This window comes from Ranitomeya variabilis, chromosome 2 (assembly GCF_051348905.1).
Source record: "Ranitomeya variabilis isolate aRanVar5 chromosome 2, aRanVar5.hap1, whole genome shotgun sequence".
NCBI lineage: Eukaryota > Metazoa > Chordata > Amphibia > Anura > Dendrobatidae > Ranitomeya > Ranitomeya variabilis.
The window spans coordinates 988241487-988257128 of NC_135233.1; the positions used below are offsets into that span (position 1 = coordinate 988241487).

The 15642-nt window shown below is 45.5% G+C and overlaps 1 protein-coding gene across 2 annotated transcripts in view; it reads right to left on the reverse strand.

Annotated features, from left to right (window-relative positions):
• The window catches only part of LOC143808379 (uncharacterized), a 54191-nt gene that overhangs the window by 25022 nt on the left and 13527 nt on the right, over positions 1–15642 (reverse strand). For both annotated transcript variants that reach the window (XM_077290950.1, XM_077290951.1), the window contains exons 4-8: positions 9394–9443; positions 5987–6170; positions 3659–3729; positions 2075–2206; positions 1618–1800 (exon numbers count right to left, since the gene is read on the reverse strand). In XM_077290950.1, coding sequence (XP_077147065.1) covers positions 1618–1800; positions 2075–2206; positions 3659–3729; positions 5987–6170; positions 9394–9438 — 615 coding nt within the window. In that variant the 5' untranslated portion in view covers positions 9439–9443. The remainder of the gene's footprint in view (positions 1–1617; positions 1801–2074; positions 2207–3658; positions 3730–5986; positions 6171–9393; positions 9444–15642) is intronic.

Consider the following 15642-nt stretch of genomic DNA (forward strand, 5'->3'; position numbering starts at 1 on the left):
GATGCGGTCACATGCCTGTGCACTGTTACCAGTTAGCGATCGCTGCCATTACCTGCCAGGTATAGGGCAAGCTGACCATGTGAGCCTCCTCCATACACCTACTATCGATCTACATGTATGGCAGATGTCACTAAGGGCTTGCTTGCTGGCGAGTGCGCAAAAAAAAAAAAAAAAAACTCTCTCATCCATCTCCATCAAAAGAAAAGTTTTTTTACTCACTGCCGCCACCTGGAGGTCGACACTATTAATGCAACTAATTGAAAATTGGCTCCCCACTGGCTGACTATATCACGCCTGCTAGCACCAGGCTCCTGGTCCAGCGGAATTTATCTTATAGGTCAGGACTGACCGCCCCAGGAAAGGAAAACTCCCTCCCACCAGATTATTCACTGCCATCTGGTTGACCTCTAAGGGTTCAGCCCTCCTTCGGGAAGAGATCTCTCCAGTTCAGCTTTTTTTGTGATTTTTCTCTCTCCTTCTCCGGGACAGAGCATTCGGGTGTTCGCTCCCCAATAAGACGAATGAGAAATAGAAAACAAACCATTTATTTTTTGATCAACAATCTAATTAACCAATAAAATATAAAATGTATATATTTTCCATAGGAGAATCAAATTGCCAGGTCATTTTTACCATAAAAGAAAAGTCATTAAAAAAAAAAAAAATCTAAGGTGGAATTGTTTTCTTTTCATTATGTCACCGCATGTAGATTTTTCCTCGTTATTGAGTAAAGTGGTAAAGTGAATGGTGTCATTCAAATGTATAACTTACCCGGCATAAAACAAGTCCTCATAAGGTTATGTGGATAGAAAAATGGAAAAAAAAAAAAAAACCCTGTCGGAAATATGTCATGCATTGTTTAAATCAGTTTCTTGCGTTGAATATATTGTCTATAAACTCAGCAATTTCCTTTTCTTTATTGTTTATATGACGATCTTTATTAAAACATGTTAGTAATCTTTCAATTTTCCACCCTGGCCATCAGGGTCTTTTTATGCTAATATTTCCTGGCCTTTCATGATTAGTTTTCAGAGGTCTCATTACCATCAAAGGCAGGATTGCAGTGACAGGTAACACCTCTATACACAGCTGATAACACGGGATCCACCAATCACAATGGGCTATGTCACAGATCCCTCCCTCACTTCACAGTGACCTTTGCACATGCTCATTAGGTGCTTCAGTGCAATGGTGATATAGCATCTGAGTCAGTGTATTGCAGCTAATGTGCATGTGATACCTGAAAAAATAGGAAATTTGAGTCTAGAAAAGCTGCAGTGGCCGGTGTGAAAACTGCAAGAGTTCTAATTTTTTTTTTTTAATACAGATTGTAATACATAAAAAAATAAAATAAAATATATGGGTTGTTTGCTATTAGTGATGAGCGAACATGCTCTGGTAAGGTATTATTCGAGCATGCATGTGTGCTAACCGAGTGTCTTTGCCATGCTCGGAAAATACGTTCCAGTCACCGTGCCAGCATGTGTTGCAGCTGACGAACAGCCTGCGGGGACTCGAGTATATTTTTCGAACATGCCAAAGTCAGTTAGCACAAGAGCATGCTCAGATAACACCTTATCCCAGCACGCTCGCTCATCACTGCAGATTATGCCTTACCTTGCCGTCAGTGTTTAAGTCCTCGACGTTCTCCTTGGTCTTGGTGGAAGACCTTTTGCGGACTTTGGATGTTGGGGTCACACCTGTAGCTTTGGAGCTCCCCCTTTTAGTTTTCGCCTGCGCTGCTGTGGTCTTTGCAGCTCTTGGCGCTCTCACCTTAGAAGCTGCTGGGGCCGGTGCCTTCTGTTTAATTACACAAGAGGGAGACCGTTAAAAAGTTTACATCTTAAATTGATGCTCAAGACTACACAAAAGTGAATCTGACATTGATGTCAATGAGCGCAGGGTAACGCTTCATTTCCTGCGGTGCAGGGGGAGCAAACGCTTGCCATCAGGTTACCCCGAGGCTCATAGCTGATCATTGATGGTTCCAACTCAGAAAACCGATCATCGGATTCTTTTCAGAAGACCCTACAGACATCTTCGTAGGGTCCTTCACTCGTTACATTTGATTCACCTGTTTCTCAATGTCAGTCTCATCGCTGCTCTCAGAACCATCATTGCCATCATTCTTAACCACGGCCTTGCTATTGACGGCTTCAAGGGATTCGATAGCAGAAGCAGGAGTTTTAGCAGATGCTCTCTTGGGCTAAAAAAAATAATAATAAAAAAAAAAATTAATAAGGCAAAAATTGTTGGTCTACGTTCCCACAATGAGTTTTTTACATTGCGTATTTAAAAAAAAATTTCACGTAACCTAATTCTGCGATACCAAAACCTCATGGTAGGAACGTAGCAAGTAAACTCCGTCGTTTTCAGTCAGTTTTTCTAGAGCAACATGCTTTAAGAATTGCTCATTTTGTCTGGAGTTTTAGAAACCTGCATTTTTTTTTAATTTTTTTTTTAGCTTTTTCTGGTTGTTCTCTGAACACTTTTTTGATGTATTTGACCATCGTCAGGGTTTGAGTATTTTTTTTATATATTTTTGGAGCTTCATTTTAACTAGCGTTTTAAGGATTTAATTTTTTTTCTAACTCTGCTCAAAAATGAAGAAACCGATCGCTTTTTTTGTGTGTGTTTTTTTAAAGGAAAACCTCTAACATATAAAAAGTTTAAAAAGTATTGACTTGTACTGAAAAAGTACAAAGTTCATTCATAGTTTGTAAGCTTGCGAGCAGGGCCCTCACTCCTCTTGGTATCTGTTCTGAACAGTGATTATTGTTATGCTGTAATGTCTGTTGTCTGTACAAGTCCCCTCTATAATTTGTAAAGTGCTGCGGAATATGTTGGCGCTATAGAAATAAAATTATTATTAATTACTATTAAAGAGTCTTTAGAGTAAAAATCGCCTGTAGAAGGGTCTGCAGAAGGTCAACTATCAAAAAAGTAACACTTGAGAGAATCATTCAGGACTGGCGATATACAGGGTCTGTTGGTGTAAAATGTCAAATTCCTTAAAAAGGTGCATGTCCAATGAATTTGGAGCAATTTTTCAGCTGCTCGAGCGCCACAATCAGAAATATACTTAACAGGCTTTACAGAACTGGGGGTAACGGACATATGGGGGCCATTGAGTGACAGCCTGAAAGCCCAGTAGAAAATCCATTTCCCTGTAACCTACAAGGGAAATTAAAAGTTGTCCTTTTTCAGAAAATCCAGGTCCCCAGGTGCGGTTTTTATTTTTCTGGTCCAGCGCTGAGTCTCTGCCGCTGCTCCGTGTCCCTTACTGTGTGCACCACATACGTTACGTTGACATTGCAGCCGTCAATTAAAAAGCTCATCGGCTCGCAGTGGAGCGTTTGCCTACAAAAGCGGAGTTTCTGGGGTTCGGAGCAGCAGCAGAGACTGATTATTAATATTTTTTTTTAATAAACTGCACCTCGGTATCACAGCTCTATTCAGTGCTTGCATTCAGTTGCCGCCAGAGCCAATAACCGCTGATCTGTGAGGGTGACCGGTGCTGTACCTCCACTGATCTGATGTAGACCTATCATAGGTCTACGTCACCAATGATCTGACTGGACAACCCCTGTACAAGACCCTTCTAACAAGTATGGGCTGTTCACGGTGCAGAGACTGACCATCTAATTGGGACACTTACTTGCTTTGCTGCCCCGGAATTGGTGGTCTTGCTTTTTATGGTTGCTGCTCGAGTAGGCTTTAATGGGGGCTCTGCGGGATGAGAAAAATGATTGAGCAATTGATAAAACTAAAATTGGCACGGACAAAACCTAAGATAAAGCATAGAGTGAAAGCGACTGTGGTTCGCATTGGAAGCTTTGCCGTCTGGATGATATCTCACCAAGTATATACCCAAAGGGGTTTTTTTTTGCCACAAAAATGTAAAAAAAAAAAAAAATCATAGCAAAAAGTGAACGGTGACTGCAAAGTGTGGACGTGGCCTAGTAATATGATTATCTAGCAAATAATGTTCTACCCCTAAAGAGGATTTCAAATAGACTTGTCCCAAAAGTCTGTGTCTGCAGCCAAGTTCCAACAGGAACTTTATACTTTATTAGTGACCCCCTTCCTGACAGCATACTGTGGTCTTATTCAAATGACTTTTTAGGGCAGCTTTCCGAGCTTCTCCTAGCTAATAGTCAATGACGAATGGACAGCAGTCGGATTCAACTAAGATGCCATCAGTGAGCTTCACAAGTTATTCACAGAACCATATGTCAGTGATTTGGGTAAAAATGGACAGGATTTTTTTTTCCCCCAAGGGGAGGAAAAGGGAAAATTGGGACTATGAACCCCAAATACTACATACGTGGACAAAATTATTGGCGTCCCTCGTTTAATAACAGAAAAACCCACAATGGTCACAGAAATAATTTGAATCTGACAAAAGTAATAAATAAAAGATCTATGAAATTGAACAAATGAAAGTCAGACATTGCTTTTCAACCATGATTCCGCAGAATTAAAAAAATAAATAAAACTCATGAAATAGTCCTGGACAGAAATGATGGTACCTCTGAAAATAATGTGACCAAATGGACATGTTAAATCAAGGTGTGTCCACTAACTAGCATCACAGGTGTCTACAATCTTGGAATCAGTGAGTGGGCCTGTATATAGGGCTACAGATACTCACTGTGCTGTTTGGTGACATGGTGTGTATCACACTCAACATGGACCAGAGGAAGCGAAGGAGAGAGTTGTCTGATTAGAAAGAAAATTATAGACAAACATGTTAAAGGTAAAAGTTATAAGACCATCTCTAAGCAGCTTGATGCTCCTGTGACTACAGTTGTACATATTATTCAGAAATGTAAGATCCATGGGACTGTAGCCAACCTCCCTGAACGTGGCCCCAGGAGGAAAATTGATGACAAATCAAAGACGGATAATAAAAAAGGTAACAAAAGAGCCAGAAAAACTTCTAAACAGATTAAAGGTGAACTTCAAGCTCAAGGAACATCAGTGTCAGATCGCACCATCCGTTGTTGCATGAGCCAAAGTGGACTTCATGGGAGACGACCAAGTAGGACACTATTGTTGAAAAAAAAAAAAAAAAATCATAAAAAAGCCAGACTGGAATTTGCCAAACTACATGTTGACAACTGACAAAGCTTCTGGGAGAATGTCCTATGGACAGATGAGACAAAAATGGGACTTTTGGGCAAGGCACATCAGCTCTATGTTCACAGACAGAAAAATTAAGCATATCAAGAAAAGAACACTGTCCCTACTGTGAAACATGGAGGAGGCTTTTATGTTCTGGGACTGCTTTGCTGCATCTGGCACAGGGTGTCTAGAATCTGTGCAGGGTACAATGAAATCTCAAGACTATCGAGGGATTCTAGAGAGAAATGTGCTGCCTAGTGTCAGAAAGCTTGGTCTCAGTCGCAGGTCAAAACACACAGATAAAAACACACAAGTATGGCTAAGAGGAAAACACTGGACTATTCTGAAGTGGCCTTATGAGCCCTGACCTAAATCCTATTGAGCATTTTTGGAAATAGCTGAAACATGCCGTCTGGAAAAGGCAACCTTCAAACACGAGACAACTGGAGCAGTTTGCTCTTGAGGAGCATCCAAAACACCTGTTGAGAGGTGCAAAAGTCTCACTGACAGTGGAAGATGGACATCTGAATGAGGCATAGTGGTGATCGCTGCTGCTGGTTGACCGTGATTAGATCTAGGACGGCTGCACTTACTCCATCATTGCTCCACATGAGAAAAAAAAAATCTCAATGAAATTGTATCACATCGTATGTATTTCAGTACATTATATGGTGAATTGTATTATCTTGTTCAAAACTACAGATCACCCTGCAAAAAAATATAAAAAATAAGTCCTCGTGGCAAAAAAAAAAAAAAGTTATGTCTCTTAAAGGACGTGAAAATATAAACAAAATTGGCCTCATCAGGAAGTGATTAATTTTGTTCCAAAGCCTAAAAATACTGAGGACAGAGCCCTTACCTGTTACTGGTGAAGCCATCACCTCCATCCCATCAGGGTCATCGATGCCTTGGGCCGACACTGCAGGAATCTCGGTAGCCGATGGCTTGCTTTGTGTGGCCAGCTTTCTGCTCCTAGGGGCAGCTCTTGCTTTTGATGCTGGCTTTTTAGTAGCATCCATTGCCTCGGGATCGACAATTTTCCTCTGGTCAAAAAAAAAAAAAAAAAAAAAACAAGCTATGAAGATATGCAGGAGATTCTGAAACGTGGCAGCATTTATCCCGGAAGCTGTAGATCATCTTTTTGAAAAAAGTTCTGCAAATGCCGACAATCCGACCGTGTGATAAAAAGCCGTCGAGCAGAAAATTAACCCTTCCACAGAGATCCCTTTGGGGTAAACATCTGGCGGGGAGTTTCTTCTCCGATGCATAGCACTTGCTCACGATTTGGTGCGCTCAGTGAGCAATAATCGGAGTGTGCCTCAATTCACAAGGGTGAGTATCATTTCCTTACTAATGAAGTAGTATCACTGCCGGCCTGCTAAGACAGAACATGTGTGTGGCCCCGCTACCAGAATGGGAGCCCAAAATCATCCCAGTGTCTGTAGCTACAGTAACCCTCTGGGCAGTCAGAGGAACGTCAAGTCCTCTCATCTGGACAGCCCGGAGCAACAGAATGAAACCAGACACATTCTCTTCCGAGTGTCTGCATTTTAATAAAGCAGTTCAGCCATGAGGAAAGCCTGGGCCGACAGAAGGAGATGTAAACCTTATACTGAACGGAGGATGCGCTGTGAAAAAAAAATGTGATACAGAAAAGTCTGAATTGGACTGAAAACGAATGTACGCAAAAGGGGTCCGACTGCCCTGAAAGGGGCTGGTGAGTGAAAATAAGTCATGACCAATACAAAAGATCACGTGGGTGTCAGACTGCACCAGATTTTATCTTTTTCTACCCCCATAAATTGGAGCAGCAGGTCAGACGCCTGACTGCCACTCCATTCATTCAATCCCTATGGGGCTGTCGGAAAATGTGAGCGCAGTGCTCAGCAAGCCCCATAAGGAACGAAAGAAGCAGCGGTCGAGCATGCGTAATGCTGCTCCATTTTAACAGATGTAAAAGTGCCCCCTTCTGCTGATTGGTGCAGGTCCCAGCAATCAGACCCCATCAATCTATACAACTACTATCGAGCCTTTGGATAGGTGATAACTAGTGATGAGTGAACATGCTGGGATAAGGTGTTATCTGCCCATACTCGGGTGCTAATCGAGTAACTTCGGCGTGCTCGAATATGTTCGAGTCCCTGCGGCTGTATGTCTCGCGGCTGACACGTTCAGGGATTGCCTAACAAACAGATAATCCCTGCATGTGTTGTGTCTGTTGAACAGCTGCCAGACATGCAGCCGCAGGGACTCGGACATAGTATTTGAGCATGCCGAAGACACACGTTTAGCACACAAGCATGGGTGGATAAACACCTTATCCGAGCATGTTCGCTCATCACTACTGATAACTTGTCTTCATCAGACAACCCTGTGAATGCTCAGAAAGGGGGATCAATTCAGCACAATCAAATCACAAGGAAAAACCCCAGTTAAAGGAACGTCTCCTAAAATTCTGGCAAGACAGTGTGGCAGTGTGGATGAAGTCCCGTCCATTGGCCGACAATCAACCACTATGGAAAGTGGAGTTTCGGATACAAAGTCTGACTACAGTTTTGAACATGAAGGAGTCCTGGTGATTGCTGAGGTTCTGAGACTGCCGCAGGATAAAATGGATCAGACTGTTGCTATTTAACAAAACGATCCTAAATGATATGCATAAGTGGCAATATGGAGACAATAACGATATGATCACATGTCACAGTATTACAAATATAAACTACAAAGAACAAACTAACATTGACAGACTAAAATAGAGAGGAGAGCCATACACTTGGGGGCTTACAGCCTACAGAGTAATGACAGTAGGTTGGGGGGTTGCGGCGGCTCCGGTGGTGGTGGTGGGGTGGCAGAGGGGTCTTTGCAGGCTGTAAACTCTCTTGAAGAAATGGGTTTTCAAGTTGCGTCTGAAAGTTCGGACGTGTTGGGGCACAGAATTACAGAGCATGGGGGATACTTGGGAGAAGTTTTGGAGGCGTTTGAGTTGAGTGTGGAGGAGAGAAGGAGGTCTTGGGAGGACCGGAGGTTGCGTGTTGGAAGATGTTAGGAGGTTAGTTTGGAGATATATGGTGGAGACAGATTATGGACGGCTTTATAGGTCAGTGTTAGTAATTTGAACTGGATACGTTGGGGAACTGGGAGCCAATGAAGGATAGGTAGAAGTGGAGGAGTAGTGAGGAGAGAGGTAGATTACTTGTGCAGCAAAGAATGGACTGGAGATGTACGAGTGTGTTAGCAGGGAGGCCACAGAGGAAGATATTGCAGTAGTCGAGGCGGAAAAAATGGGATTAGGGAGGGTGCTGTTGTCACACCTTCAGGGGCCTTTATCCTCGCCTCGACCTCAACCCAGAAACCAAAAGGAATTGGGGAAGGAGGGGGGGTCTCAACTTCGAACCAGCACCCCAGGGACTGGGGAAGGAGCAACATGGGGAATAGCCATCTCTACTTCAACTGGGCACCCCATAATAGGGGGACGAGGAAGGAGCCATGCCGGGAGTCTCACAGGAGACCCTCTTTTCTTCATCTGTAATCCCGTCGGAAAAAACGGAGTAAAAATCTTTTAGGTGTGCCTCCTATGCGACACTAAGCAAAAACTGGAGAAGGCTGATGCTGTCCAGGGGTGTATACTGCAGAGGAGGAGCCACAGTTAATCTTTTTCAGATTATGCATATTGTCGCCTCCTAGTGGACAGCAGCATAACACCCATCGTCCTGTGTCCTCCAATGAGGCGACAGAGTAAAATGAGGGCATGCACTAACATTTTAGAAGATTCAGGGTTGAGGAACGGACATATTTTTAGAATTGGAAGCAACAGAAGATGGTGAGAGCTTGGATGTGTGGTCTGAAGGACAGGGCAGAGTCAAGGGTTACTCTGCGGAAGCGGACCTCAGGTAAAAGGGGAAAGCGTGATCTCATTTGTTGCGATAGATAGATCAGGTAGGGGAGTTAAGTAGGATGGAGGAAAAACAAGTTTGTTTTTGTCCACACTGAGCTTTAGGAAGTGAGAGGAGAAGGAGGAGGATTTGTCTGATAGAAAATGCACCCGAACACTTAATTCCACCATCAATCCACATCCACAGCAGATGAAAAGGATTTTTTAGCCCCATTTACATTTTTAGTTTGTGGAAAGTGAGTAGGGAGTTTCTGGATGACAGTTTTAGCAAACAAGCAAAGAAAACGTGTCTCCCATGAGTGCCCGGGGATAGCAGATTGTGTTCTGAGAAGATATGAGGGTATAAGGGAAGGCTGAAAGAAAGAAGATCTCACCTTGACAGTTCTTTTTACAGGAACCTTTTTGTCTTGGGTCACCATGACTGCTTTTTTTTGCATGCGTGAAAGACAACAAAATTCTGATTAACAAAAAACAAACAGTACCAAATAAAAGACAAATTATTGTAATCTTTGAAACACAAATTAACACCTAAAAACAGTGTGTGTGTTTAGCCAGCCACCAATTGTGCAAGTTCTCCCACTTAAAAAGATGAGAGAGGCCGGTAATTGACATCATAGGTAGACCACAACTATGAGTCAAAATGAGAAAACAAATCCAGAAAATCATCTTGTCTGATTTGGCAAGATTTATTTTGCAAATTATGGTGGAAAATAAGTATTTGGTCAGTTTTTTTTGCCTTCCTCTGGATCAACATGTTCGGGCATGTTAGGTTAGGCTATGGGTTGAACTAGATGGACTTAAAGTCTTCCTTCAACCGTAATAACTATGTTACTATGTTACCTAAAAACATGCAAGATTTCTGGCTCTCTCAGACCTGTAACAACTTCTTTAAGAGGCTCCTCTGTCCTCCACTCATTACCTGTAGTAATGGCACTTGTTTGAACTTGTTAACAGTATAAAAGACTCCTGTCCACAACCACAAACAGTCACACTCCAAACTCCACTATGGTGAGGACCAAAGAGCTGTCGAAGGACACCAGAAACAAAATTGTAGCCCTGCACCAGGCTGGGAAGACTGAATCTGCAATAGGCAAGCAGATTGGTGTGATGAAATCAACTGTGAGAGCAATAATAAGAAAATGGAAGACATACAAGACCATTGATAATCTCCATCGATCTGGGGCACCACGCAAGATCTCATCCCTTGGGGTCAAAATGATCACAAGAACGGTGAGCAAAGAGGGATTTTTGGTTCTTACCGTAAAATCTCTTTCTTGGAGCCTTCATTGGGGGACACAGGAAACCATGGGGTGTATGCTGCTGTCACTAGGAGGCTGACACTATGCAAATAAAGAAGAAGTAACTCCTCCCCGGCAGTATACACCCTCTGACAGGCACCAGGCAACTCAGTTGGTGCAAAAGCAGTAGTAGGAACAGGTAATATATAACTCAACCTATGTACCAACCCACAACAACGGCACGTTAGCCAACACGGTACAACTTCAAGGGAGGGTGCTGTGTCCCCCAATGAAGGCTCCAAGAAAGATTTTACGGTAAGAACCAAAAATCCCTCTTTCTTTCTCGCTTCATTGGGGGACACAGGTAACCATGGGACGTCCAAAAGCAGTCCCTAGGGCGGGATATTCTGCAGAAAAAAAGTTAGGTCGGCCGGTCAGAAACCGCCGCCTGCAGTATCCTCCTACCCAGGCTCACGTCCGCAGAAGCCTGAGTATGCACCTTGTAGAATTTAACAAAGGTGTGAATGGATGACCACGTTGCGGCCTTGCAAACCGGCGAGGCCGAAGCTTGGTGACGAACTGCCCAGGAAGCTCCCACAGCCCGGGTAGAGTGAGACTTCACCCCCGAAGGGGGCAGTTTGTCTTGGACACGGTATGCCTCCAGAACCGCCGAACGGATCCAACGAGCAATTGTGGACTTGGAGGCGGGGAGCTCCTTTCGATGCCCTTCCGAGACGATGAACAGAGGATCGGCCTGACGAAAAGAGGCAGTTCTGGAAAGATAAATCCGGATAGCCCTGACCACATCCAACTTGTGAAGGGATTTCTCCAACGGATGAACCGGGGAAGGGCACAAGGAAGGGAGGACAATGTCCTCATTTATGTGAAAAGCCGAAACTACCTTTGGTAGGAAGGAACTGGACGAAGAACCACTTTGTCCTGATGCAGAACTAGAAAGGGAGAATGACAGGACAATGCTGCCAGCTCCGACACTCTTCTAATGGAGGTGATGGCGACCAAAAAGGCTACCTTCCAGGATAGAAGCGAGAAGGAAATGTCCTGAATCGGTTCAAAGGGCGCACGCTGGAGGGCGTCCAATATGAGGTTGAGATCCCAAGGCTCGACAGGAGGACGTAGGTCCTCACCTGAGGCAGGGAGGCCAGGTGTCTTTGAAAAAGAATGGACAGAGCGGAAATCTGACCCTTCAAGGTGCTAAGGGAAAGACCCGAATCTAGGCCCGTTTGAAGGAAACTGAGAAGGGATGGAAGGGAAAAGGTCATAGGAAACAAATTGTTGTCCTGACACCACCGGAAAAAAGCCTTCCAACACCTGTGGTAAATACAGGTCCTTCTCAAAAAATTAGCATATAGTGTTAAATTTCATTATTTACCATAATGTAATGATTACAATTAAACTTTCATATATTATAGATTCATTATCCACCAACTGAAATTTGTCAGGTCTTTTATTGTTTTAATACTGATGATTTTGGCATACAACTCCTGATAACCCAAAAAACCTGTCTCAATAAATTAGCATATTTCACCCGTCCAATCAAATAAAAGTGTTTTTTAATAACAAACAAAAAAACCATCAAATAATAATGTTCAGTTATGCACTCAATACTTGGTCGGGAATCCTTTGGCAGAAATGACTGCTTCAATGCGGCGTGGCATGGAGGCAATCAGCCTGTGACACTGCTGAGATGTTATGGAGGCCCAGGATGCTTCAATAGCGGCCTTAAGCTCATCCAGAGTGTTGGGTCTTGCGTCTCTCAACTTTCTCTTCACAATATCCCACAGATTCTCTATGGGGTTCAGGTCAGGAGAGTTGGCAGGCCAATTGAGCACAGTAATACCATGGTCAGTAAACCATTTACCAGTGGTTTTGGCACTGTGAGCAGGTGCCAGGTCGTGCTGAAAAATGAAATCTTCATCTCCATAAAGCATTTCAGCCGATGGAAGCATGAAGTGCTCCAAAATATCCTGATAGCTAGCTGCATTGACCCTGCCCTTGATGAAACACAGTGGACCAACACCAGCAGCTGACATGGCACCCCACACCATCACTGACTGTGGGTACTTGACACTGGACTTCAGGCATTTTGGCATTTCCTTCTCCCCAGTCTTCCTCCAGACTCTGGCACCTTGATTTCCGAATGACATGCAAAATTTGCTTTCATCAGAAAAAAGTACTTGGGACCACTTAGCAACAGTCCAGTGCTGCTTCTCTGTAGCCCAGGTCAGGCGCTTCTGCCGCTGTTTATGGTTCAAAAGTGGCTTTACCTGGGGAATGCGGCACCTGTAGCCCATTTCCTGCACACGCCTGTGCACGGTGGCTCTGGATGTTTCCACACCAGACTCAGTCCACTGCTTCCTCAGGTTCCCCAAGGTCTGGAATCGGTCCTTCTCCACAATCTTCCTCAGGGTCCGGTCACCTCTTCTCGTTGTACAGCGTTTTCTGCCACATTGTTTCCTTCCAACAGACTTACCATTGAGGTGCCTTGATACAGCACTCTGGGAACAGCCTATTTGTTGAGAAATTTCTTTCTGGGTCTTACCCTCTTGCTCCAGGGGTTTTGAGTAATGAACCAGGCAGGGAGTTTTTAAAAGCCTCAGGTATCTTTTGCATGTGTTTAGAGTTAATTAGTTGATTCAGAAGATTAGGGTAATAGGTCATTTAGAGAACCTTTTCTTGATATGCTAATTTATTGAGACAGGTGTTTTGGGTTATCAGGAGTTGTATGCCAAAATCATCAGTATTAAAACAATAAAAGACCTGACAAATTTCAGTTGGTGGATAATGAATCTATAATATATGAAAGTTTAATTGTAATCATTACATTATGGTAAATAATGAAATTTAACACTACAGTATATGCTAATTTTTTGAGAAGGACCTGTACGTGAAGAAGCCGGTTTTCTCGCACTTATCATAGTCTGGATGACGCTGAGAAAAACCCACGTTCTTCAGGACCGCGGCCTCAACGGCCATACCGTTAAATTCAGAGAGAGAATTTGGGTGGAAGAGGGGCCCCTATTCAGAGAGAGAATTTGGGTGGAAGAGGGGCCCCTGTGAAAGAAAGTCCAGACGATCCGGAAACCTCCACGGAACGTCCGATAGCATGTTCACCAGTTCCGCATACCAGGCCCTGCGAGGCCAATCTGGAGCTACTAAGAGTACTTCTGTCTTGATATTTTTTATGACCCTTTGGATCAAGGGGAGGGGTGGGAACAGATAGGGCATCTGGAACTGAGTCCACGGGATCATGAGAGCGTCGCATCAGACGGCCTTCGGATCCCGAGATCTGGAGACGTACTGGGGAACCTTGTGATTTGCCCGGGAGGCCATCAAGTCGGCGTCTGGGACGCCCCACCGCTGGCAAATCTGCCTGAAGATTGTGGGGAGAAGAGACCATTCGCCCGCCACGATGCCCTGAAGACTTATAAAGTCGGCTTCCCAATTGTCCACCCCTGGGATGTGGACGGCTGACAGAGGGAACGTGACCCTCCGCCCAGCGCAGAATGTTTGCGAGTCCCTCCCTGATGGTTTATGTAAGCCACGGCCGTGGCGTTGTCCGACTGAATGTGGACCGGTTTCCCAGAAAGGAGAGACTCCCAGCGGATGAGGGCTAGGAACATTGCTCTGATTTCCAAGAGGTTGATAGGGAGGCGCGCCTCCTGAGCAGTCCAGCGGCCCTGGGCCGTGAGGTGGAGAAAAACTGCTCCCCAACCTTGGAGACTGGCGTCGGTGATCACCTGCCAGTGAAGAGGGAGAAATGACCTCCCGCGCAGCATGGAGGTGGATAGCGTCCACCAAGAGAGAGACTGTTTCACTCAGAGAGAGGCGAAACGGGTGATCCAGGGAAAGTGGATTCCTGTCCCAGGCCGACAGAAGGGCCAGCTGGAGGGGACGAGAGTGGAAGTGGGCATAGGGGACCGCCTCGATGGAGGCGACCATCTTTCCCAGAACCCTCATGGCGAGGCGGAGAGACGGAGGATCCAGGCTCCTTAGAGCTCTGACCCCCCGACGAAGAGAAAGGAAGAACTTCTCCTTGGGGAGGAAGACCTGAGCCTGAGAGGTATCGAATTCCATGCTTAGGAACTCCAGCCGCTGAGATGGAATCAGGGAAGACTTCTGGTAGTTGATTATCCAGCCTAGGCGAAGAAGCGTGTCCAGAGTAAGCTGGAGGCTCTGGCTGCAATCCCGACGGGACGGGCCCTTGATCAAGAGGTCGTCGAGGTATGGGATTACCAGAATCCCTTTTGAATGTAGGATAGCCATGACAGCTACCATGACCTTCGTAAAGACCCTGGGCGCAGACGCCAGACCGAAAGGGAGGGCCGTGAACTGATAGTGATGGCCTTGGATCGCGAACCGGAGGAATCTCTGATGACGTACGCAAATAGGGAAGTGAAGGTTCGCATCTCGGATATCCACGGAACACAAACTCACCCGGCTCCATGGACGAGATTACTGAGGGTAGAGATTCCAGCCTGAAACGCCGAATCCGGAGATGGCGGTTCAGCTGCTTGAGATCCAAAATTGGACGGAGAGAGCCGTCCTTTTTTGGAATCACGAACAGGTTTGAGTAAAAACCCAAAAACCGCTCGCGATGAGGCACCGGAACTACGACTCCTGAGGCGAGGAGAGAATCGACGGCCTGGAGAAGTCCTGAGAGGTGGGAGGGCTGTTTGGGAGGACGAGAGAGCAGGAAACATCTTCCTGGGGCGAAGGAAATTCTATCTTGTAGCCTGACGTGACGATCTCCCTGACCCAGGGGTCGTCGACTACCGATAGCCAAACCTCTGAGAACAGAAGCAGGCGGCCTCCCACCCTGGAAGGATTTCCAGGTGGGGGCGACCCGTCATTTATTAGAGAACCTGTGACCCCAAGATCCAGATGGTCTTGCGGGGTGGCTCTTAGCCCTCCAGCGCGGTGGAGGCCTGAAAGAAGGTTTTCTTCGGTCTCCTTGTGAGGAAGAACAGTCCTGGTTGGGGTTTCCAGATGTGTTTAGCGCGTCCCAGCGCCTGAAAGAAATCGACCCTCTCTCCTATCACAGGGGAAGCCAGGTAAGCTATATGGAGATTGCTGCCGGGCAGGGTGAGGGAAGGAAGGGGGCTGGGGGGGCTTTGTTGATTGAAGATCCCTTACCTGGAGATGAGGAACCAACCATCAGGATCCCTTGTAGACTAGAGGGTCCTGGAAGAAGTCCTCCTTCCCGTGCCACGAACTCTCCGGCGCAGACCCCTAACCAGGGGGAGAGGGTCACTGGATGTGACCGCCGTCTTCCTCTCAGCCCACTCCGAGGAGAGGGATGAGGAGTGGAAACGGGCAGGACCGGCCACCGAGGAAAGTCACCCTGAACACCCGAATGGGTGACAG